Source organism: Mucor mucedo (assembly GCF_025094135.1).
Source record: "Mucor mucedo strain NRRL 3635 chromosome Unknown EV154scaffold_8, whole genome shotgun sequence".
NCBI lineage: Eukaryota > Fungi > Mucoromycota > Mucoromycetes > Mucorales > Mucoraceae > Mucor > Mucor mucedo.
Genome location: NW_026252292.1, coordinates 226629 through 251113, shown reverse-complemented (window position 1 = coordinate 251113; position 24485 = coordinate 226629). Strand labels below are relative to the sequence as shown.

The window sequence follows — 24485 nt, the reverse complement described above, 5'->3', positions numbered from 1 at the left end:
TCTTTGTTTCTCTTGTTTTAACGCTTTCTATTTTATATATTTAAATATATTTTTATTATTTTGGGACAGAACAGAACTCATATACCCCCCTTTTATTCACCATGAGTAAGACAAGACATGCAATGTCAAGGCTGTTCTTTTTTATTAATCAGTATTTTAGCACCCACACGTAGAAGTAGAAAGCCAGGACCAAAGAAGAGTAAACTAACTCAAAACGTCACCGAATCTTCCTCAGAAGAGAGTTCAGATGCTGGCTCTGTTACTCGATGTATCTGTGGTGAAGCACGTAAATTTCTTTCTTTTTTTTTATCTCTCTCTCTTTCTTCCCTTTAACCCGGGCACTTTTTTTTTTTTTAATTATTTTCACACACAAAAAAAAAAAAAAGGATGAGGAGATGCATTAACCGTGCATTTTTATTTATTAGATAACTCTGGATTAATGGTGCAGTGTGATAAATGTGAAGTCTGGCAACATTGTGAGTGCATAGGATTGATCCAAGAGAAATTACCAGACCATTATTATTGTGATCAGTGTCAACCCGAGAATCATCAACTCATTAAAACACCTTCTGGACGGTAACTATTCCCTTTTTTTTTCATCCTGTGAGAATAAATAGTTTGACTAAATACTATGTTAGATCAAAACGATTATACAATACTACCACACCTTGGTTAATAGATGCAACTAGTGCTATTATTGGAACAAACTCCGAAATCATCAAACCGCCCAGCAAAAAGAGAAAGACAAGCACCAGTAGTCCAACCACTGAACTTATCTTGCTGGACACTGTTATAACCAATGCATTATCTCCAAGGGCATTGCAGGAGTCACCCGTATCGACTACGGTCGAAGAAATGGAATCTTTATTTGTGATAGAAGAACGTACAACAAGGTCACGACGTACGACTGCAACAGCGGCATCATCGTCCTCATCCACAGCAGCAACAGCAGCAACAGCAGCAGCAGCAATAATCACAACAACAATAACAACAACAAAAACAACATGTGAGGAAGAACCACAGCAACAACAACAACAACAACAACAACAGAAAAAGAAAGCGAAGCGAGCTACTTCCTTCTCTCCTTCACCTAAACAGAACCATCAACCTAAATCCAATTCGTGTCCGTTGTTAATGATGGATGAAATCACTACCCATTCTCCTTACTGGAATGCCACAGACGGTAAACCCACCCGTGAATCCTCTCCACCCGCCAAAATCAAATACCCCAATTCAAAAATGACTTTTTACGAAATGAATAAACGAGCCAAACAAATATTGGATTGTGTATCCAAATTACAGGTGGAAAAGCCTTCGACAGAAGCAGAAGTAGAAGAAGAGGAGTGCTTGATGATGCGACAGAGATCCTTATCGTGTTCTTCTTCCTCTTCCCTTAGTAGTGCTTCCACTGTACCCCTCCTGGCTGATGATTACACGTGTCCGTCAAGTCCATCCACGCCTATACCTTTTATACCAGTCAAACAAGACGAATCTTCTGTACAAATATTGGATCGTGTCACCCGAGAATTATCCAAATTTCAGAGGAAATTCGGTCTTTTGCATCACCATCATCATCACACCATCTCTCCCAGACCTCCTACTACTGCTGCTACTGTTGCCGCCACCAATAAAAAATGATTTTCTTTCTTTTTTCACTTGCATTTTTTTGTTGTTGTTGTTGTTGTTGTTGTTGTTGTTGTTGTTGTTGTATGTCCTGTTATTGTATGTTTGAGATTGTGCTTTCAACTCTTTGTCAGTGGCAATACAAAGTATCCGTTTCTCTTGTCACTAGATGTTTTGAATTCTAGTAAGGTATGAGCATTCTTTATGTCAATTATACCTTTTCTTTTTTTTTCTTTTTGAAGTCTATTCGTTTTGGTGCACTTGCTTTTATTAATAATTTTTATTTCTGTGAAGAGCATGAACAAGAGTGCTTCAGCTATCAATTCATAAAAGGAAAAAGTTTGAGTTTATATCTCCGGGCGTAAACTAATGCTATTACATTTCGTCATGGATGGGCCCGATTTTTTAGGCTAATTGTTAAATCGCTCATATCTAAAACACTCTCTCTTTTGTCTCTGCTCTCTCTCTCTCTCTCTCTCTCTCTCTCTCTTTTCAAAAAGTAACAACCACTAATCTTTTTAAAACAAAACAAATGAAAAATGACTAGCAACAACAACAACAACAACAACAACAACGACTCGAACGCCACGCAACCCAGCAAAAACTACGGAGTCTGGACAGAGAAAAGACTTGCTGTTCTTATCGACTCGATGATTATCTACCATCCTTTTGATAAAGGGAAGCTTGAGGTATCCAAAGCCAAACAAAATGTGATGAGAAGAGTGAACAAGACAGATGCGCATGTAGCGAAACTTTGTAGCTGGAATACCTTTCAGCTCAAGGTAAACCAATTGATCAAACAGGTCAGCGAGAAACAGTTAGACCATTGTTAAGACACTGGTAATAGTTCTTAAAGGATAGGGTGGATATAGGTTATTAACACTGAGGTTAATAATAAAGTAGTTATGAAAGTGAGCACCAGACTGGAAGTAGTCAACTTAAGAAATCTTATAATATAAAGTTTTTAGGATAAGAAGATAATCAACGATGATTTTAAGAGGGCGTAAGTAATATAAATATAAACGAATTGCCAAGATTAAAAAGAAAAGTAATTATGTTATTAAAAACAATATCTTATGTACGGTTGTAGTAATAAAGAGATTCGAGTCGAGTGTGAAAATATGAACTTTGAGTTAATTGTTATATGTAAGTATAAACTTAAGATAAACAAGAAGTATGAAAGTTGAGGGAAACACAAAGGAGTCAATTACAAATTATTAAGAAACTAGATTTTTAGTTAAGATAAAACTGGAGGAATATTTATTAAGAAAAAAAGGGGCGTATTTATAGGAAAGATCCTATCCTGTGTAACACCAAGTCAATTTAGATTGGCTGCAACACCATCAAATGTTAGGGAATAGAAATAGCAGTTTTGAGGGCGATGTCATGATATTAAAGCAAATGGTAAGCGGTTACAATTTTTTAGATCTTCTAGGGATACCATGAATTGATGGATTTTTTATTGTAGATGGATCGCAGAAAGAAATGGACGAAGAGGACGAAAAGAGCTGAAGCGGATGCTCTTTTGGAGAAAAAAATAGAGCAAGATGCGATGGCAGTAGCTTCAATAAGAGGAAAGCTTCCAGTGGGTTACCACACCGATGTAAATCAGATGGATTCTCCATACCTTGAGAACAGAGAAGTCATTAGTGATAGAGCGGCGGCTTGCTTACAACCGGGTCCTGAATCTAACAAAGGTGCTGAACGCTCATTAGACAACTTGGAACACTACAGCCGTGAAGAAATTGATCAGATAAAAAAAATGATAGAGAGCAACGAAAGAATAGCAGATGGGTTGGGAAATGTGACAAAAAGGTTAGAAGTAATAATCAAAAAGGTGGAATATCTTGAGCAACTAGAACTCAGCAAACATGGGATTAAACAATAAAAGCTGCTTTATGATGGGTTTTAATTTTTTTTTTTTCTTTTTTTTTTTGTCGGTGTGGGGGTTTTTTAATGTTGGTGGCTCTATTGTAGATACGCACTAGTGTGATATATCTAATTATGACATAATATATTGTTGTGTGAGTGCGGTAGCTAAATACACATTGAAAAGAAGGTGATTACGATCTAACGAATTTATTTGTATAAATAGGATATCTTGACATGTATTTAAAAAAATATAGTATACAATAAAAAAAGGGGAGGGGTGGGGGAAGGGGGATAAAAAAGAAAATGTACATTTATACTAAAGTGAGGTTAAATTCCACTTAAATAACACCTTCATGATAGGGTCTATTATTTGAAGTACCATGAGGAGGTGGAGGAGGATAAGCGTTGACGGGTGAAGGGGATGGCATTTGTCCGTATGCAGGTGTCTGTCCATGACCAGGTATAGGTGAAGCGGGTGCTTGATATCCTGGAGAAGGTGAGGAAGGCACAGGTGTAGTATGACCAGCACCACCACGATTCCAATTATTCGCATTATTCAATTCATAAGATTCTTGTGTCGCGGTATGAGGATCATTTTGCGTATACACAGGAAGTGGTTGACGAGGGCCGTAATTTGCTCCATTGTATTGTGCAGGATCTACCCAGCCATTATTAGGAGGAGGTGAGTAGTAGGGTTGTTGATGACCAGGACCGGGAGGAGGAGGATAATAGGGTACCTGTCCGTTATATTGACCTTGATAGCCTTGTTGTTGAGCAGGAATGATGTACGTCGTCTTGGACATGTTATTGTATCCACTTCGTCCACCGTAACAGCAACAACGGAACAAACAGAACAAGAAGAATAAGCCAACCACAATAGCCACAGGAATGACAATTTGCTTATGGTTGTTGATCCAATCTAAGATGACGTTACCTGCGTTATCCGAATTACATTGGCCTGATTTACACACACTTCCAACACCACAAGGTGTACCATCGACAAAGTAACCTGGGAAGACGGTACATGACATGGATGATCTAGGATCTTGACACGTTACTTCGCATCCGCTTTGACTACTACACGCCTTCTTCATGTTCATAGAGACACCACGCGCAACACATTGAGCATCACGTGAAGTACATTGACCGGATGCACACTTATTACCGTTACTGCAACTGGTTAAATCATCCTTGTATTTGTCCACAGGACAGTCACCCGAAGTACCAGAGCAGACTTCAGCAAGATCACACTCCGTAGAAGCAGCACGGCAGGTGTAATTGGCTGGTCTTAATTGACATCCGGTACAGCAAAGATCGTTGAAATCACTAAAAAAGGGTAAAAGATGGCTGGGTTAGAATATCCGCATTTTACTATATTAGGGTAACAACATTACTCGCAAACAGCACCCGTTTTGAATTTACAAGTGGTAGGATTACAACAAGCACTGTCTTGACCACCGGTATCGCAATCTTCACCGTCTTCTTTAATACCGTTACCGCACATCTTTAAGGTAGTGACATTTCTTGATCCAGGATCTATGATGGGTTCATAAGCCTTATGTTGCCTTTTTTTTTTGTTACAAAAGTATTAGCGAGGGAATTTACCTTCTAAACATGATAAATGTTGTGGCATGGCTGTACAGATAGATTTGATACTACAAGGACTGAATGCGTCAGAGGAAGCATTACTGACAGGATTCATGAAATATCTTCCACCAGCGTCACACGTGGTATCACTGAGAGGACAACATTGGCAAGATGCACCAGAACAAGGACATGTTTGTGAATTACAATCATGCATTGCGCCTGTATTTTTTTTATAAAAAATTGGGCTGAGTAAAAAAATATAATGCAAGAGAGTGCGTGTGAAAAAAAATTTTTACCAAAATTATGTCCAATTTCATGAGCTACTACTTTCCATTCATCGCGGACTATTGAGAGAGGAACAATGAATACTCAGCTAATAAACACAAAATAAGATAACTTACTGATAGACGATACACCAGTACCCGAGGTGTATCCATCTGTGTTGGAATTTTTCACGCCTGTAGTACAGACGGTTGACATCCAAGCAATTCCAACTTCTGCACCTGTACTTTTTATATAATGAAATGTTAATAACTTTTTTTTTTCATTCCCAGCGAGAAATAGAACTTACGCGCAATTGGTCATCAAATGCCAGAGACCAGCGCCATCATCTCCAATTGAACCTCTCCATTTACTGAAATCACTGAGTCTGCTGGTGATCGAATAAGCAGTAGAACACTGTTGGTTCCATGCAGTAGCTGTACTCGGGGTGGTGGGACAGGCAGAGTCCATGATGGTGATATTAATTAAACCGAGAGCAACATTAAAAGAGGAAGAATAAACAGAACTGACGGAATTCCAATTGTTAATGATTTGCATACGAGCATTATCAGTTGATTGGTAATGCTTGACATAGGTACAATCAGCAGCAGCACCCATATACAAAACTAAATAATTCATAAGTAATTTAAATATAAGGGGGTGGGTGAACTCTCCTTTTCTGAAAAAGACTTGAGTAGGTCATTTAAGTTTAGTTTTTACTTACTCTTTTTGGTAGCAGGACAACCTTGTTCCACTCGTTTGGATAGCGTATTACCGGTATGAATTGTGCCGAAATTGGTCCTTTTCTGGTGATCCACAATCTCGAGCGGATTATGAAAGGTTTTTTTATCAAAGGGTGAATGTTGTAATTGATCAAAGCCACAGCTACCTCCTCCATTACTCTTTTCGACTGTGTTGGAATCACGGTAAACAACCATATGAACACCATCGGTCGATTGTAATTCGGCATCGTCCGATCGTTTCGTTCGTTGGTAATTTTCTGTGAGTTTGACATGATGCGTATCACCGTAAATACTAAAAGTTCCTTCAAACATGGGATGGTCCAAATTATGTCTAATATTATTAATAATTAGTTATTAAACATTATTATAATTCATTAAGTAAAAAAAAGAAACCTTATATCATTTCGGACTATAATTCTGGCCCAACCAAGAACACCGGGTTGATTCTCCATATCCTCCCCTAATCCAGAAATCCACCAGTGTTGAGAATAGATATCATCAATGACATAACCACGATAGACACGGTAATCGGATGCCTTGATAGGCGTAGACTTTCCGTCTTGGTGAAAGACGGCGTTGGGGTGGAACAAGTCTTGGTTAGGAGTTAAATGTAAATACATGGTTTTGTTGAATGCATTGACAGTTAGTCGAAGAGAGTCATCATGAGCCAATGAGCGTACATTGGGTTGGTAATGACTATTTTCTGATATTTCTCTTTTGGCGAAGAACTGGTCTGACCGTGCTGCGATATCGAGTTTGACGGTGCTAACTGGCTCGACCCATAACAATTGTTTACTATTGACACTGTGACCTATACACATGTATAAGTCTTTTTTGGACCTTTTTTAATGTATAAACAATAACTCACATTTTACAAAAGAAAATATAAACGCAAGCAAATAGAATGTCTTGCAAATAAATTTCATTTAGGACAAGAAAAAAAAAAGATAGTAAAAAGGAGAAAAGGGAAAGGCTAGAAAGAAAAAAGAAAAAAGCTATTTATATTTCACTCCGAACAAGATACGAAATTCTGAATGAACCAGGAACGTTACCAGTGCTTGTGACACAAGCATTTTTTTTTTTTTTTTGATTGTTTGGCGCATTATCCCGTCAATAAATAGACTGGATTGTATCAAGTCAGAGACTCAAATGCATGATTTATTTGTGTTATACTTGAGTAGTCATCTCCAGAGTACAATAGAAGAGTACAGTAGACACCATCTCGTTATAGATCAACGATAAAATAGTCAATCGTAGATAGTAATTGTGTTCGATCCTTGGCATCCCTTTTCGACAAAACGGTGACGATACATCCCTGCTGCCTTTGGGATGTGGCTGAGTATTTTGTTAGGCTTTGTTACACTACATTTGTAAATTTGAATCCTTATTTGCCATCACTCTTTTTTTTTTCGGTATTTCTCAGCAGTGTAACACAACCCTTTTCCGGGATTCTGAATTCTAGGAAAATGCCAAGTCTCTCTCTCTCTTTTAAACCGTAAGCTTTCTTTTTCTGGACATGCTTAATTACTTTTTGAAACATTCGAGATTTTCTTTTCTTCGTTTTACAATCCAAAACTAGGTGTTCCCTTCTTAGCAACCATTAATTTTGACCGGTAATGACATATCACTAGGAAGGAAAACTCTGAGTAACCAGGAGTGTGGCTGCTCCGTAATCCCCGTAGCCATTTATCCTATAATTGTTTAAGGTACACTTTGTCTCGGAATTTTTTGGGACAGTAACTGGTTTATAAGATTTTTCATAGGGGTTTAACCCTGTGTTCTTCCATTGGGTTTAAAAACAGGGATTATCGTGGATACGTAAAAAGCAACTACCTATACCATTATAAGAAAATTCCCTTTCTTGAGGCCGTCAATAGCAAGCTTTATAAATTTCAGTAATACCTGATAAATAAGAAGAGTTTTTTTTTATAGCTTCTATAGCATTGTATTCAGACTCTTGCTTCGAGTCGAAAAAAGGCAGTAATTAGTGTTCATAAACTAGTGAATCCCTTGCTTACTACCCAAGAGTCGATATTACAATTTGCATCAATTATTATAACTATAGGAAAGAATGATTAATTTTTTTTTAAAAAAAAACAAATAATGCTATCCAGTGGATATGAGATACTTGATTAAAGAAAGGACCTGCCATAATTGCTTCGTCGGAACGTCTTCAAGATGTCATGTATGTGATATACGCCATCAGAAACTTCAACTGATACCCATTGTCTTTTCTTGAGCAGAAATACTTCTTCTTACCCATCAAGCTAATATACGAGGAGACAAAGTAACAGCTATATTGACAGTCGTTATATTTTTATATTGGATGTTAAAAAGGAACACGTTCATAAACATCATAGTGTATTATATTAGCTAAAAGTTCATTTATTATAAATTCTTTATTGAGAAAAAACAATCATTTATTAAGTATAACCCCCCTCCCTTTATAACTCGGATTCATTTAATAAAGATAATGTCAAAAAAGAAGAAGAAGAAAAAAGGATACACAATTACCACTCAAAAGAAGAGAGTGTTGTCCAGGAATGGCCGTGTATCTTTGCATTCCCTTAGATATATAAAAAAAAATAAAAAAAAAGAATATTGCTTTTTCAGATGGTAACACTTCAATTCTAAATGTTATGGGCCGTATTCTTGGGACGAAGAGGTCCCAACCCCCCACCCACGCACCTCCCTTAAACATCTTAACTTTTATACAGACTTTACAGATCAATTTCGATGAAGATATTTTTTTTTTGCCCAAATACGTAACCCGGAGACAATTTCGCATTTAAATTCTTGAACGATTTTGCCAAAATTCGTAGAACATTTCATCCTAAGCCGGACACAAATTCGAACTTTCGAGAAGTTAATTCAATCCCATGATAGTTCAACATAATTTTATATGATGCCTTCGAACTTGAAGTCTTTATCGAAATTGATCTGTAAGTTTTGTACGTATCGATCACTACAAGGGTTGGTGCTTTATTTCAGTAGAGGTAGTCACACTACAAAACTTTAGTTTTTCTTTTTTATCAAAGAACATTGTCACCCATTTTCCCAGTTTTGACATTTCCTCATCAGATACCTCACCAGTACGTAAGACAAGTATATTGATAGACTATTCCGTGGCATGTACTTTATTCAAAGGAATACTCCTACCGGAAGTAAGGAATCCTTGTTAGTCGTAAGTTCCCGCGTTTTATATTCCCGTCTACTTTGTACTTACATCTTACACCCAAAGCCCAACGCTGATAACACTTATGGCATTAAAAAACCAAGTCCTTTTGCTCAATTAAATACCTTCTTGGGAATTGATTTCTTCTTTTGCGATGTTCTCGAATGTCAGCAAACTCTGCTTTGATCTCCTCTCTCCAAGGTACAATGCCCGTTTCAAAATTGTTGGTGGAGAATCCAAGTACCCTTTCCTTATTTCCCCTGCGAGCTTTGACAAGATCCAAAAATCCATGAACGATTCGCGCTGTAATATCTCTACGGATTTCAGTGGTTCTTTCAAGGGTATGCATTCAGACAACGTCCGTTCCATGTATCGATCTGTTGATTGGATCGTAAGGTAACTATAGTTCTCGGTTTTGTGATAGACTTTTGATACTAATATTTTGCGTCATGGTACGAAGAGGCCCTTCAAGAACAAATGTTAAAGATCATTAAGTACTATAGGGGCAATAATCTGGTTGGTAGAACAGATGTTCTAATGATCCCCTTTGGCTCAAGAAACATCAACTTGAATACTGAAAGAAAAACAGCTGCGTATACTGAAACAATGAAAACTTACTTGGCAGGCCTGTCGCAAAGTTGGGACAATAGAGTTTTAGCCGATAAATCTGAAAGGGCCTACCCCAACACGCGAACCCTGTGCAAGCACTTCCTTGTAGCGTATTTTGGTGACACGTTTAGCACGGGGTTTACCTGGACTTCCTTGGATGAAAATGTCAATGGCGAGGTAACCGAGCTTTTAGAATGTATCTCGTTTTTTTGGAATAACCGTGTTGTCAAAATAAACATACATACTTTAACCAGTCGCTATAAAGACCTTACTCCATAAACTTAAATTATAAACACTAGAAAACCTCTGTCAAAAGAAACATTCAGTATAATCTTCGATCTTGTGTAGTAAAACTCTGTCAAAAGAAACATACATACTTCAACCAGTCGAATTTAAGTTCCCACATACCAATTTTGATTATCTTGATTACAAAGAAAACATCTATCCAAAGAAACCTTCTTATAATTTACTAGATTCTTCAAACAATACTTTAAATCTTATATCAATTTTATTGAATTCACATCTCTATACTTGATTTGACGTAAAAAGTTCAAGCCGTATAATTACTTTCGTAAAACCTTCTTTTTTAATATCCATATAAAGGCGTTATCAAACATAATAACTTGATTTGGTGCTCACTCTCAACTTTTAAATCTCATATCTAAAAGTCACCACCAGCACTCCCAATTCATAGTAGCTCCCAAGCTCATCTGCTGAGCTGGTATCTCCAGTGGATGCAGCTAACCTGCTATTGCCATTGCATCTTTCCTAGGGCAGCTGGTTGACACGCAGAGTAGGAACCGAAAATAAATAGCCCATTTTTTATACAAAAATAGTGAAAAAAGTGTCTGAAATGTAGAGCTAAATTTGGGCAAAACAATACATATACATATAAGGTATCAAATGAAAACATGATCAAAGTGATCTTGTTTTCAAAACTGTTTACTTGAAAAGAAAATGATAAAATAACAAACGGCTTTAAATCCAGTGTTTTTTATTTTCCTTTTTCTTTCCTTTTAATTTGTCAAATTCATTTTATCACTTACCTTACTATGAACAATACCGAAGCTAATAACAACGCCCCCAGCAACGTACGTGGTCCTGGACGCGGTCGTAGAAATAGACGTGGAGGCTGACGTGGACGTGGCAGACGCGCTGGCACCTTTGTGTTTGTTGTCGATCCAACCGTTCAGCCAGTTGTGCAGTTCTTTGTTGAACTTGATGCATACGGAAATTCATTTCAGAGCTACCGCTTTGGGGGTAGCTAGGTGTCAAATCGAAGTCATTAATGTCCATTTTGTATTGTTTATAATGAAGTAATTAAAGACAGAAAAACATAAAACAAATTTTTTTATTTATAGGTACACGAATAAAGTTTTAGGCCAATCAAATCAAAAGGATGTTGAATATATATATATGATGAAATGAACTTGCAAGCTAGCATATAGATGACACATTGGTAAATGCATTTTTTCGGCTACTTTCAGTAAAGCAGAAAATATGCTTCTTCAAAAATCAAAATCTTTTTAAATCTTTGCATTTTTCGGGTGTTAGTGTTTTAATTGATATCAACTTAAGTTGCCCAACATACAATTGTTGCAGATGATTTGGTACAATTGTTTAGGTATACGTAATCAACATGTTCACTAAGGTAAATTAAATGATAAGTTTGTTTACCAGTGATTCGTTGTCAGAGATTTTTTTACTATCCAAAACGTTAAACCCTTATGAGTGATAGAACTAAGAGGCATGTAAATGTCTAGACCAGCAGATCCGGGGTCTTTTATAGCTGTTTTTAGAGAAATCTTTGCTTGAAAGATAAGCCTCGTAACGGAAATGTTGCCTGGCGTCTCCCTGTATGAGACTACCCAGCAGTGATATTGAAGTTCAATATTTTTGCTAGAGCCAGCGTAAACAACGGTAACTAACATCAGCAATAGTTTTTAAATTACCTGGAACATATTCAGAGAAGTTTAGTAACCAAGTAAGCACCAATGAATAATGCTCGAACTGCTCAAATATAATTAGCATCAAGACAATTAGCGGTAAATATTAAACTAAAGCCCAGATTGTGTGTCGGCCTTTTCAGGTATTGTGCAGTAGCATCGTGAAATGTTTTTCCTCTTTTTATTTATAAACAAGGACCAGTTTACGTCAGGATGAGATAATTGATTAACTAAGCAAACAATGTCAACCCAAACAAGAAATGGCTGCGTACTACAATAGATAGACCTTTGTATTTTGGTTGTTTATCAGAGAGATTTAGTAATTATTTGACAATGCTGAAACATGATTTGTAAAGACTGTACATCCAAAATGATGTGATTGAAAACTTTTAAGATTACACTTTTATGCCACACGGTGAATTTGTGTCCCTTAAAAATAGGGATCATAGAAGACAAAGCTTTTTTAGTAAGTGTGTGTGTGTGTGTGTGTGTAACACGCCCGTTGCAATACAACGCAATCCATTTTATTCAGACGATGGTTACCATTTATGGAGTCTTCTGTTTATACATGTTTATTGTTTATTTGTTACACTTATTTGAATGAATATTTGATTTGTTTGTTTTACCAAAAGGCTCAGTATAGTACTGAATCCATTACAGCAGCAGCATATCTGATTGTTAAAAACCACATGCCGGGACTTATTTGTGATCCGGATCAGGGTACTCCCCCAAGTAGGGTGGTGCGTCTTTGTCATCGCATCAGACAATTTTTTCTAGATCTATCCCCGAGTGCGTGTATCTATTGTGAAATCTCTTGCTCTGTTGGTTATGTTTTTTAGACTGGATGTTTTTTTAATGCAGAAATATGCCAGAATAAAAGCATGGAAGGGTTTTCTAAATGATGAAAGCACACGCTACCGAATAAAATAGAACTTTTTTACAATGCATCGTTTAGATAATGTTATGACATTGTACATATAATATATAAAAAAAAGGCATGGGATCCTTATGTAATTCATTAAACAAAAATGTGTTTGTCCATCGGCCTTTTAATGTGTGTGTGTGTGTGTGTATGAGGGGGATTTGTTGAAGGGGGTATTTTTTAATTTGTGATTCAAAAAAGATTACTTTTGCCCTTTTCCTTTTTTAATAAGCCATTGTAATGTGACATCGATATTGACTTGATTCTTTGCTGAAATGGAATAACAAGATACTTCTCTATTCGTAATGGATTTAAGATGTCTAAAAGAGAGAGAGAGAGAGAGAGATGAATACAAAGGAAAGATAAAAGGAATGAGATAAGCAGCTTACAATGCTTCGATCAGCTCTTCAGCTGTTAATGCTTCAGGCAAATCATTTTTGTTTCCTAGCACAAGTACTGGAATATTAACAAGTTGGGGTTTTTCCAATAAGTTTTTCAGCTCTGTATTTGCAGCTTGCAACTTGTCACGATCTGCAGCATCCACAACAAAACTAGTAAACAAGATGAGAATGGCAAAAGTACATCTTTGTTTGGTGCTTAACTTACACAATGGCATTGACGCCTCGACAATATCTTTCCCACATACTTCGGAAACGTGGTTGACCTCCAATATCCCATAACTTCATTGTCACATTACCTTTTGTAACCTTTCTCATATTGAAGCCGACTGTTGGAATAGCATCTTCAATGAACTGTCCAGACTAATGATAAAAAGTCAGCACACAAATAAAGTTAGCAAGGTTGTAGACATACTGCAATGACGTTTACGAGCGTTGTTTTGCCCTAGATTAAGAAACAGAGTGGGTCTTAGTATCAAAAACTATTGCGGATACAAAGAAAATACAAACCGAATTTTGTAAGCCCACTAGAGTTAACTCCATTTCAGTCTAGAGAGGGTACTATTAGTATAGAAGATGATGTCACAATGCTGGCTTCTACCTTGAAGAACAAGCTTCTTAACCAATCTAATAACCACTGTATAAGGCCAGCCATGACGGAAATAAATGTATAAATGTGTATAAAGAAAAGAAAGAAACAATAAAAAATAAATAAAAGGGGGGCAACTCAATAAATGCTTTGAATGCAGCCAATTTTTACAAAAAAAAAAAAAAAAAAAAAAAATTACGTCACATGATTTTCTTCAACTTTGTGTGTATGTGTGCGCTTGTGTGTGTGTGTGTGTGTGTGTGTGCGTAAGTGCATGTTGAGAAAGTGTATGTATATATTGTTTATTTATAAAGAGCTTTTTTTTTAGTGAGCATCAGCACGGTGACTGATGTATTCAACAGCTTGTTTGGCAGTCTTGATATCATCAGCTTCCTTATCAGGAATTTCGACCGAGAATTCCTCTTCAATAGCCATAACGACTTCAACGGTATCTAAACTATCGAGTCCAAGGTCTTTCACGAAATGAGAATCAAGAGCAATCTAAACATTGTTTAGTAATCCTGACATTTCCCACAATGTACACACACACACGCATTCTCTTTCTCTTCCCTCCATAGACACGCGCGTATGCTCTCTTTAAATGATTTTTACCTTGTTGGCATCAACTTTATCGAAACCTCTCAAAATATCTAAAACACGAGATTCAATATCTGCTTGACCTAAACCAGCAGAAGAATAGAAACGACAGGCAACAGGTGCGGCACGAGGAGCCATTCTGAAGGTAGCAGCCTTAGAGGCAGCATTGAGAAGAGCAGTAGGACGGAACATTCTTCTTTTAATTAATTAAATTAGGGTTACGGAAAAAAAGAGAGAAAAGAAAAAAAAATGGCGGGGTGTTTATTTCCAAAGGACCAGGGGAAGGGGGAGATTTGAACTATAAGCCACTAAAATCAATTGATTTTTCGTGGCCCGCGCGCGCATATCCTATGTCGCGAATTTTATTAGCGCGCGTACATCCTTACACTCATTTCTTTTTCATGCCAAACTGAAATACATTCTTCTTCAATCCAAACGCTAGTTTCTTGGGCGCTTGTACCGCAGGAGATGCTGCTGGTGCTTGGGTCACTGTAGATGACTGATGCACTGTGGATGAATGAGGCATTGTAGATGACTGAGTTACTGTGGATGAATGAAGCACTGTGGATGGTTGAAGCACGGCAGATGGCTGAGGCACTTGTGTTTTTGTAGCCACGGGAACGGTGACAGGCTGACCCCACCCACCTGTTGTGCTAGCCCATCCACCATTACCATTGGATGGCACACTATTAGGTGCAGTTGTGGTTGTAGGAATAGAAGGCTTAGTCACAGGCTGATCTGGTTGACCCAACTTCTTTTGCATGGCTTCTTGCATACGCTTCAATTCCTTTTCCTCGCGTTTTCTTTCTCTCGCCAGTTTCTTTTCTCGTTCAGACTGATTCATGATGGAATTTCTCGCGGTTTCCTTCATATCCTTGAACCTCTTTTTATGATGGTGATCGTAACTCTGAAGATGCTGGTCATACTCGCTTACTTTCTTGTACTGTTTATCGCATAATTCACAGTAAAAGACGCGTTTGACCTGCTGTAACTCCTTTTCGATGGCCTGTTTCTTTTCGGCTCTGTATTCTCGTTCTGTCCGTTGTATTTCGGATTCATCCATTTGCTTTTCACTGTCCAGTGCTTTTCTTTTGGAGGTGCTTTCGATATGGTTTGTGTCGAATTCGCGAGCTTTACCGACACCAAGAGCGTCGTCTTTTAATTCGATACGAATCGGGTCCACTCTTCCTACAAAGGGTGATCGTTGTCAGTCAGGCAATAGACATAAAAAAAACGAGAGAGAGAACAATAGAAGCTTACCTTGTCCTCTGGATCCCAACCCTCTACCTGCAGTCCAACCCATTTTTTGCAGTAATTGGTAACCGATGTTGGATTCGGGAATGTGGCATTCCATCGAGACTTGTGTGGTTTCATAATCTGAATAGATGGAGGGCTCTGTCTCTAAAAGTTCAGACTGAGAAAGAGAGAGAGAAAATAATGGTAAAACAATGGACCATTAGTTGATTCATGTTTATTAATTTACCTTTTCTTGTGCCCAAGAATTCATTTTTTTTTTTATGTGTGTAAAAGGAAAGAAATAATCGCAAAAATTGGCTGGCTTTGTAATTGTATGTTTGCCGCTGTTGATACTTTTGATAGACTGCATAACATTCTAGGACTTTTATTGAGACGCTTCAACATGCCTAGCAGTTAAATCACAAATCTGAGTCTATTTTAAGATGCTTAAGCTTAGGATATTTTTTATTATAAAAGTACAAGTTTTTGTTTTCTCTAGTTCACCAACACTGAAGGCGAATTAAATAAACATCTGGTGGTGGTGGTGGGGAGGCATATATTGGGGTTATAGGAAAGGAATGTATATGTTAACAATATGTTATGTATGATACTTACTGTTAAAAGAGCTAAATAATTAAGGGAGAGGAGGAAGAATGTATTCAAACTTTTCTAGCATGTTTGAATATCTTGAATGAAAATAATAGACATATAAAGATACACAAGACAGCAAATAAGCCTACTAAATTGTGGTATCTGAAAAGGAAGTGTTATTGACCCATGATTCGATATATAAAATTAAAAAAGCACTTACCGATTATGCTGATGATGATGATGGTCAAGAAGGATATCGTTTTGAATAAAGTGAACTTTAGCTTGTTGGGAATGATGCGATGTGTGCTGATGTCTGTTATGCTGAGTAGTATTTTTGTTAAATGATAAAGGAGATACCAGAGCTACACCTAAGAACATGGCCAAGATGGGTTTATTATTGTCTGATATGGCAGCGACCGGCGATTTTTCTTTAGGCGGTGCAGGGACAATAGGTGTTCTTTTGACTCTGCGAGGATAAGGTTTACGCTCAGGTTTGGGTACTAATTCAGCTAGCGCAGCACGTTGGGCGGCACGTTCTCGAAGCATACGCTGGTGTTCAATTTTTTCATGGTCCAAAGATTCTTTACGTTGTGCAATCAGGCGATCTTGCTCAGCTTGTTGGTGACCTAATTTTTGAATCTGAAATTCAGCCAGTACTTCAGCTCCTCCTGGGACTTGAGCCAAGATCTGCAAGAGCACGCGGTTCTCTCTCTCAGCTAAATCATTGGTGTGTTTTAAATGATGGATGTATTCCGTGGCTTTATGAAGAATCGTTGCCTTGTTTAGTTTCTTGGCAACTTCCACACCATCGACAATTTCATGCTCGGTCTTTTCTGCTGCGTCATCAGAAGAGTCTTCAAACTCCTCGTTGCTGCTCTTATGCTCTCCTCTTGTTGTGGGTTTCTTGTAAAGTGCAGGTACCACGTTTTTTAGGTCCAGAATACGTTCATTGATATTTTTACGATATCGACGTTCAATGGCATTATGGGCCACCTTTTTAAATTGTTTGCCGCTTATAATGGGCTTTCGAGAAGAGTTGACGGCCGCAACAGCAGCTTCTACAATATCAGAATGGGCATTATTGCGAGCTGTAGTAGAATCCGTGCTTTTTGGTTTGCGCCAGTGACGAGTTTCATGGCAATCTAAATAACATTGTCTTTTAATATCTTTTTTTTTGTTCTTATAATTTATAAAATTTTACCTCCGTTCGATTGTTCGGAATTCGTAACAGGAAAGGAGTTTGCGGAAAGAGTGACATTATCGGGTGAGGAAGCGGTAGATCCTGGTGAATTGGATTCAGAAGAAGGTTGAAGGTGGGTTGTTACACTGACGGGTGGAGGGATCAAATCCACGGGTGAAATGGGCGTAATTAAACCAGTCTCATTAGGATGGACACGGGTAGGAAATAAAAGATTTTCTGTTTGATCTGACAAGTTGTAAATAATGTCGCCACTATTAACCATATAATTCTGTTCATTGGCTGAAGGATGGATTTGGGGATGAGCGGAGTTAAATTGGTCTGTGCTGGTGGTGGCAGTGGTAGTTGTTGGTGCGTACATGTACTCAGGGCGACTCTCCGAATATACGGGTGAGTGATCCTGTTGCGATGACGATGGATTGACATACCAAGTCATCATTTCATAAGAGGGTTGAGGTTGAGAAGGAAAGTAAGATTGAGAAGGATAGCGATTTCTTTGCGTATTTAAGGCTTGTTGTTGTTGCAAATGATGATTGTACATCAATTGTTGCTGACGTTGAGCGTTTGATGTAACATTAAAATATGTGTCAAAATCCAAATCTCCAATTTCTTCTTCTCCCATTCTTTAAGATCTTTTCTATTTGAATTGTAGAAGGGGGGAAAAAGAAATATATATATTAAAAAAAGGAAGGCTTGCAAAATCAAAATAAAAATAAAGTTATAAAAAAAAAATTATACAATGATCATTCGTTATTTTGAATTTTCAAAAGAAACATGCCACTTTTTTGATAATTTTTTTTTTTTTTTTACAGTTTAAAAAAAAAATTGATGTTTTTCATGATTACCAGAAACAGTTTTGTATTACACAATCGCGCATTGGATTATACGATTTTCGACCGAGAAAAAAAAATACATGATTTTTGCATATACATAATTTTTTAATATGAGCAATTCAGGTTAATTGAATTACGATATCGTTTGACTAAACCCAATTCATTATTATTGGCTGAAAATAGAGTATGCCCTTTTCTGTAAACAAATCATTTGAACCTCAGTTACACAGGGTCTGGATTTATATATATATATGTTATCTCGTTTATTATGACATCGTAAAGCCGTAATTATCAACCACATCATTAGTGAAACAGTCGCATGATACACAATGCTAAAAAAATTCCCTCAGTTCGCTTCAAAATCTCTTGTGTATACATTTTTTTTAGAAACCAGCAATTCGGTTAAATAAGTCACAAGGGAGATCAAATTACCAATTGTTGCGCCATTGTAAAAATCTAAGCCCACAAATGAATTCATTTAATGAAAAAAAAAAGTAGGTAGCCTTGTAGTTCTTATGTCCATGATTAATAAAAGTTAAATGCGTAATTTGACTTTTCTGTTGTCACCATTACAGCTTTGAGGTCTTAAATCCATACAAGGTTCCAGTGTTGTCGACCAGGGACGAGCTCTTTTATTTGGTTAGCTTCGCTCTTTGTATACATTTTATGCATTTTTACACGAGGAAAAGGCGTTTCATATGAATGACTAATTGAATGGGTTCAAAACCCCGTAGTAATACGTTGCGGGTGTAATCAAGTCAAAATAAATTAAGCTTTTTTTTTAGAGTCACGAAAAAGGGTGTGTCAATGCACCCTTCTTTCAAATCACACATTGGCGTTTCATTTTTCTGTCGCTACTTTCTTTTTATATAAAGCGATTTAATTACCACTACAATTTTTGTTTATTAGCCCACGCATATCTATCTTCTCTTCTAAAACGGTATGAGATAGATTGCAATTTTCAATTAAACGCGCCATCCTTCCCAATTCAATTCGTGCCGTTATTTTAAAACTCAGTACAGCCTGCTGGGTAAATATAAGATTTAACATAGTCATGGACAATTTCATATGCCATAAGCTTTAATCATAAGGCAGATGTATATTCTAACTTCTTTTCACACTATTGAGCTCAAAAAAGTATTTGTGTGCAATATAAATCAATCTGTCTTTATTCATTTTAATGATGCTATTTTTACCAAGCACGGCCAAACAGTTTGTCAGGTGGAGGTGGAGGTGGAGTACTAGATGTACGAGGTGGATACCAGCTTTCACAAATCAGACTTTTCCTGTAGATCAGATCATTATTTGGTGAATCCTGGCAACTTCTCTTACCGGAGACATCGCTGGTACGCTTGCTTTTTAAATGAGTTTCATATTGTTTATAGATTTCAATACATCTATCACGAAAACAGAGCAATTGAGATGCCAGAGTGATATATTCACCAAAATCACAAAGAGACTTCTTAATCTGTATTTTGTAGAAGGTGGAACCTGTATAGACACCTGGATCAGCAAGAGTCGTATTGATGATGTTAAGTTCAAAACTTTTAAATTGGAGCGAATCTACTGAATAAATTAAGCACCCATTTTGTAAGAAGTTGTCGATAGCAGACTTGCTCTTCAGTAGTACTTTGGATCTTCTACTAAAGTGCCTTATAAAGGTATGATTTTGGTATTCCTCTTCGAAAGGACCCAGATAGTCGAAGGTATTCTCTTTTCTTTCTTCAATGCATGTCTTTTTTAAAAACATGTCTGATATGGTCAAGTAAGCATCATCCCGTGTTAAACCTAGCTCCGTGTATCTAAACAAACTCTCCATAACAGCACCCCAGAACCTGACTACATGATCCCATTTGGAATAACGGATTTCACCTTCAACGAGAGGAGAATGATATAAGATGACGTCTAAGATCCGAATGAACAAGTCAGCACAGAAGCGAATATCATTGTGAGTATTTAAGATATATTTCCTGACTTCTTTGTGTATATTTGTCCAGTTTTCAAAATCATTTTTTTCACTATCGTATATACTACCGATAGCTTTCAAAGGCTCCAAAAGTTGATCATATTTATTGATCTTGTATCTTTTAGAAGCGTTGAGCTGCTCGCTTTCTTCCTCGAAACCAATAGGAAGAGAATCGATGTCTAGGATAGAATTTAATCCAAGAGAGACATCTGATTTACTACAAGCAGCAAGATTATGATACTCTTTACGCATACGAAGAGCAAATGTGGCTATAGATTCAATGTAGCCGTCAAGGCAGACTTCGTTTGGTTCCTGTTGATCTTCGTAGATATTTGACGATGTGGCAAAAGGATCTGAGGTGAAAGAGGTAGCAGAAGTTTGGTTATTGTTTTGATAATATGGTTCTTTAACTAAAGTCTTAATTCGACGATTAGCTTCTGTTTCGATGGATAGTTGAACATATTGCCGAATACATTGCTTCGTTCTTTCTTCTGATTCTGCAATCTCTTCTTCCACTGTCTGGTTGGACATTTTATTTTTTTGATAGTTCATCAATGGTAAAAAGAGGTCCAAAAGAAACTCTCGCAATTTTTTTATTTATCAATTTTTTTAATTGAAGTAAAAAGCAAAAGTATTGATAGATCTATGACTGTTATTCTGAAGATTGAGCTCTTAGACAGTCTTTATTAATCATTGATTAAAAAGGACGCCATAATTCTTGCAAGAGTTGCCAAATAAGTTTTTAGGTGGAGGTGGAGGTGGAGGTGGGGTAGTACGAGTAGGAGGTGGGTACCAATTTCCGCGAATTAAATTTTGCTTCTGCACAAGATCATCTTTTAGTAAATGCTCGTTGTTTCTCTTGCCTGAGACACTGCTAGCACGACCGTTTTTTAAATGATTGTCATATTGTTTATAGATTTCAATACATCTATCGCGAAAACAGAGCAAATGAGAAGCTAGAGTAATGTATTCACCTAAACGGCAAAGTGAATCGTCGACCTTTGTATCGTGTAATTTGGTATTCACATAAAAACCTGGTTCGACAAGAGTGGTGTTGATAATGCAAACGAAAAGACCATCAAATTGGAGCGAATCCACAGAATCAATTATACACCCATTTTGTATGAAATTGTTGATAGCAGCTTTGCTCTTTAATAATACTTTACACCTGTTACTATTATACCTTGCAACAACAGGCAGTCCGTATTCATCTTTGAAAGGACCCATATAATCAAAAGGGTTTATTTTTCTTTCTTTAAGATCTGTTCTTTTTGGAAATAAATCTGATATAGTCAAATGGGCATCATTCCATGTTATATTTAGCTCCGTGTTGCTGAACAAACGCTCCATAATCACAACCCAAAACCTATCTGCATCTTCGTATTCAGAGCAATTTAGTTCTTTTTTATAAAGATGTGGCTGCATTTCAATGGTTTCCAGGAAACGGAGTAACAAGAAAATACCAAAGTCAATATCACTATGACTATCTGATGTGTACTTTATCTTATATTGTTGAAGTTCCTTGTACAAATTATAACTGTTTACATCATCGGTCTTTTCACTGTCATATACAGTTTTTATACTTCTTAAAGGATTCAACACTTTATCATAACCATCGATCTTATATCTTTTATGAGAGTTGATCTGCAGACGTTTTCCCTCCGGATCAGTAGGAAGATTATTAATATCGATGATAGAGTTTAATCCAAGACAAACACTTGCTTTACTAGAGACAACAAGATTGTGATACATTTTACACCCACGAAGAGCTTCATTCTTGATGATTGTCCCCATGGATTCGATGTAGTTATTTAAGTTGGCGTCATTTGGTTCTTGTTGGTCTTCGTAACTATTTGAAAATGTGGTGGAGTGATTTGAGGGATTTGAGGGTGAGGAGACAGCAGGATTGTTTTGATACGGTTCTCTTCTTAAGGCCTTCACTCGCCGATTAGCTTCTATTTCGATGGATAGTTGAACAAATTGCCGCACATACTGCTTCTCTATTTCTTCTGATTCTTTGACTGTCTGATCGGACATTGTTATTTTTGATAACTGCACTGGAAAAGAAAAGGTCCAAAGAAGAAATTTTCGCGTTTTTTTTTTCTTCTTTACTATTTATCAATTTTTGTGATCAAAGTAAAAGAAAAAAAAGTGTTGGATCTATGACTGTTGTTTCAAAGAAGGGGCACATAGACGGTCTTTATTAATCAAAATTTTAGTAAGGGTTGTCAAATAGATTTTCAGGTGGAGGTGGAGGTGGAGTATTAGAAGTAAGAGGTGGATACCAGTTTCCACGAATCAAATTTTGTTTGTAGACAAGATCATCTTTTGTTGAATCGTGAATGACTCTCTTGGCAGGGACATTAGCAGAACGGTCGCTTTTCAGATGGTCGTAATATTGTTTATAAATTGTAACACATCTATCGCGAAAACAAAGCAAGTGAGAAGCCAGAGTGATGTGTGCACCGAAATTGGAAAGTGACTCCTTAATACACGTACTGTGTAATGCGGTAACAACATATAGACCTGGTTTAGAAAGAGTGGTATTCATAATGTAAAGATTAAGACCGCTAAATTGGAGTGAATCCACAGAATCAATTAAAGAGCCGTTATTTATAAAATTGTTAATAGCAGCTTTGCTCTTCAATAATACTTTGCATTCGTCACCAACAAATCTTGCTATTACAGGATCTTCTTCACCAAATTCAAAGGAACTAAGATAATTAAACGGATTTTCTTTTCTTTGTTCAAGGTCCGTTTCTTTTGAAAATATATCTGATATGGTCAAGTGAGTATCATTCCATGTTAAACCGAGCTCCGTGTCTCTAAACAAACGTTCCAAAGCGATGCCCCAGAACTTGACTACATGGTCCCATCCAGAACAGTTTATTTCTTCTTTGAAAAGATGAGGCTGTTGTTTGATGATTGTCAAGATATAAAATAGCAAGCGAATACAGAAATTAATATCACTGTAACTATCTGAGCTATATTTTATCTCTAGTTGTTTGAGTTCCTTGTACAGATTTGACCAGTTTTCTTCAAAGGTTTTCTCACTGTCATATACAGTTTCTATACATCTTAAAGGCTCCAACACTTGTTCATAACCATCTGCCTTGTATCTTTTAGAAGGGTTAATCTGCTGGAGTTTTTCCCACTGTGGTTGCTCCAAATTAGCAGGTAAATCACCGATATCTAGAATAGAGTTTAATCCAAGGCAAACACTTGCTTTACTAAATATATCAAGACTGTGATACCCTCTACGAAGACGAAGAGCCTCATTCTTGATTATTGTGCTTATGGATTTGCCATGGCGACCTCCATAAACGTTATTTGGCGCTTGCTGATCTTTGTGCTTGCCTGACGATGTAACGGATGAGTTTAAAGAGGAAAAGATAACAGGAGTTTGACATGATTCACTTTTAAAGGCCTTGAGCCGGCGCTCTGATTCTTCTTCAATGGCCAACTGAACGTACTCCCGGATGTGTTGCTCCGTTCTTTCATTTGATACCATAACATCTTCCTTGGTTCCTTTGTCAGACATTATTATTTTTAAAACAAAAAAGGAGGGAAAGATGTTTTTTGGCGCTTTTTGTTTTTCATCTGTTTTTTACTAAAGAAACTACGGATTACATAAAAGCACTAAAATACCCACGTGAATTTTCCAAGAATGAATCCATTAAGTCTGACTATGTTTTACCTCTTCCATTCAACAAAAAGTATATCAACTTGGGAATACCCTTTATAGAGGCAATAGAAGAAATATGAGATGTGGAATAAGGGTAAGCATTACCAGGTGAATTATTTCTTTTTGATTTTAAAAGAAATTCGTTGCTTCCTGGGGGAAACTGTCACGAAATAATCCAAGTGTGTGGATAGCAGAAGCATATAAATTGGTAATAGTATCATTTGCACCGTTCATGTTAAAACGAAACCATCAAAAAGAAACCAAAAGACGGCAGCAGCTCTAAATTTAACAGCAAAAAGTGATTTCAGTAACCGATGGCCCTGACTGTGTTTTCTATATATTTTTTTTTCTTTCCCTGAGTTCGCATTCCTTTTGGGGGGACCACAAGCTTTTTTTTTTTTCTGCTTGCACATTAAGAAAGAAAAACATGTCACCTAGAGGTGAGAGATTATTTACCATAAAAAAGTCTTGATAATTAACAATAAAGTGACTAGAATCCAAACGTAAAAGAGGTAGACCCACGCCTTCCAGCAACACCACCGCCTCTACTACCAGTTCGACACCACCACCACCACCACCGTTAGCAGCAGGAGGTAGAAAATCGAGTTCGAGAATCGCTAATAAAAAACCAACGGAAGCCGAAAGCCGTTCTAT

The 24485-nt window shown here is 37.0% G+C and overlaps 11 protein-coding genes across 11 annotated transcripts; 3 read left to right on the top strand and 8 right to left on the bottom strand.

The window, feature by feature from the left end:
• The first annotated feature begins 1 nt into the window (after position 1).
• On the top strand, positions 2-1665 carry EV154DRAFT_494096 (uncharacterized protein). The gene is made up of 4 exons (XM_051599864.1): positions 2-105; positions 161-286; positions 426-576; positions 639-1665. Exons 1-4 carry the CDS (start codon positions 102-104, stop codon positions 1636-1638), a joined length of 1281 nt encoding a protein of 426 aa, XP_051462307.1. The 5' UTR covers positions 2-101; the 3' UTR covers positions 1639-1665.
• A 311-nt stretch (positions 1666-1976) lies between these two features.
• EV154DRAFT_598847 (uncharacterized protein) lies at positions 1977-3533 on the top strand. The gene is made up of 5 exons (XM_051607075.1): positions 1977-2405; positions 2592-2626; positions 2714-2769; positions 2978-3027; positions 3092-3533. The coding sequence occupies exons 1-5, from the start codon at positions 2163-2165 to the stop codon at positions 3509-3511; spliced, it is 804 nt and encodes a 267-aa protein (XP_051462306.1). The 5' UTR covers positions 1977-2162; the 3' UTR covers positions 3512-3533.
• A 74-nt stretch (positions 3534-3607) lies between these two features.
• EV154DRAFT_494085 (Metallo-peptidase family M12B Reprolysin-like-domain-containing protein) lies at positions 3608-7052 on the bottom strand. The gene is made up of 8 exons (XM_051599863.1): positions 6480-7052; positions 6068-6417; positions 5654-5969; positions 5484-5590; positions 5379-5426; positions 5101-5301; positions 4890-5031; positions 3608-4821 (listed from the first exon to the last, which is right to left on the bottom strand). The coding sequence occupies exons 1-8, from the start codon at positions 6905-6907 to the stop codon at positions 3834-3836; spliced, it is 2580 nt and encodes an 859-aa protein (XP_051462305.1). The 5' UTR covers positions 6908-7052; the 3' UTR covers positions 3608-3833.
• Positions 7053-9415: 2363 nt separating this feature from the next.
• EV154DRAFT_558949 (uncharacterized protein) lies at positions 9416-10149 on the top strand (the record flags this gene model as incomplete). The annotated part of the gene is made up of 2 exons (XM_051605517.1): positions 9416-9652; positions 9724-10149. The coding sequence occupies 2 exons, from the start codon at positions 9416-9418 to the stop codon at positions 10147-10149; spliced, it is 663 nt and encodes a 220-aa protein (XP_051462304.1).
• Positions 10150-12795: 2646 nt separating this feature from the next.
• EV154DRAFT_297996 (ADP-ribosylation factor-like protein 8B) lies at positions 12796-13920 on the bottom strand. The gene is made up of 6 exons (XM_051594842.1): positions 13738-13920; positions 13647-13685; positions 13552-13581; positions 13345-13499; positions 13128-13289; positions 12796-13058 (listed from the first exon to the last, which is right to left on the bottom strand). The coding sequence occupies exons 1-6, from the start codon at positions 13789-13791 to the stop codon at positions 12941-12943; spliced, it is 558 nt and encodes a 185-aa protein (XP_051462303.1). The 5' UTR covers positions 13792-13920; the 3' UTR covers positions 12796-12940.
• A 34-nt stretch (positions 13921-13954) lies between these two features.
• EV154DRAFT_494074 (acyl carrier protein-like protein) lies at positions 13955-14572 on the bottom strand. Its single transcript, XM_051599862.1, has 2 exons — positions 14338-14572; positions 13955-14226 (listed from the first exon to the last, which is right to left on the bottom strand). Exons 1-2 carry the CDS (start codon positions 14512-14514, stop codon positions 14050-14052), a joined length of 354 nt encoding a protein of 117 aa, XP_051462302.1. The 5' UTR covers positions 14515-14572; the 3' UTR covers positions 13955-14049.
• EV154DRAFT_494071 (uncharacterized protein) lies at positions 14552-15953 on the bottom strand. Its single transcript, XM_051599861.1, has 2 exons — positions 15583-15953; positions 14552-15510 (listed from the first exon to the last, which is right to left on the bottom strand). Exons 1-2 carry the CDS (start codon positions 15674-15676, stop codon positions 14711-14713), a joined length of 894 nt encoding a protein of 297 aa, XP_051462301.1. The 5' UTR covers positions 15677-15953; the 3' UTR covers positions 14552-14710.
• Positions 15954-15994: 41 nt separating this feature from the next.
• On the bottom strand, positions 15995-18114 carry EV154DRAFT_494069 (helix-loop-helix DNA-binding domain-containing protein). Its single transcript, XM_051599860.1, has 3 exons — positions 17351-18114; positions 16370-17291; positions 15995-16311 (listed from the first exon to the last, which is right to left on the bottom strand). Exons 1-3 carry the CDS (start codon positions 17967-17969, stop codon positions 16218-16220), a joined length of 1635 nt encoding a protein of 544 aa, XP_051462300.1. The 5' UTR covers positions 17970-18114; the 3' UTR covers positions 15995-16217.
• A 1258-nt stretch (positions 18115-19372) lies between these two features.
• On the bottom strand, positions 19373-20677 carry EV154DRAFT_593175 (uncharacterized protein; the record flags this gene model as incomplete). Its single annotated transcript, XM_051606942.1, has 1 exon — positions 19373-20677. One exon carries the CDS (start codon positions 20675-20677, stop codon positions 19373-19375), a length of 1305 nt encoding a protein of 434 aa, XP_051462299.1.
• A 159-nt stretch (positions 20678-20836) lies between these two features.
• On the bottom strand, positions 20837-22183 carry EV154DRAFT_593174 (uncharacterized protein; the record flags this gene model as incomplete). The annotated part of the gene is made up of 1 exon (XM_051606941.1): positions 20837-22183. The coding sequence occupies one exon, from the start codon at positions 22181-22183 to the stop codon at positions 20837-20839; it is 1347 nt and encodes a 448-aa protein (XP_051462298.1).
• Positions 22184-22344: 161 nt separating this feature from the next.
• On the bottom strand, positions 22345-23828 carry EV154DRAFT_494067 (uncharacterized protein). Its single transcript, XM_051599859.1, has one exon. The coding sequence runs from the start codon at positions 23685-23687 to the stop codon at positions 22362-22364; it is 1326 nt and encodes a 441-aa protein (XP_051462297.1). The 5' UTR covers positions 23688-23828; the 3' UTR covers positions 22345-22361.
• Between the last annotated feature and the right edge of the window lie 657 nt (positions 23829-24485).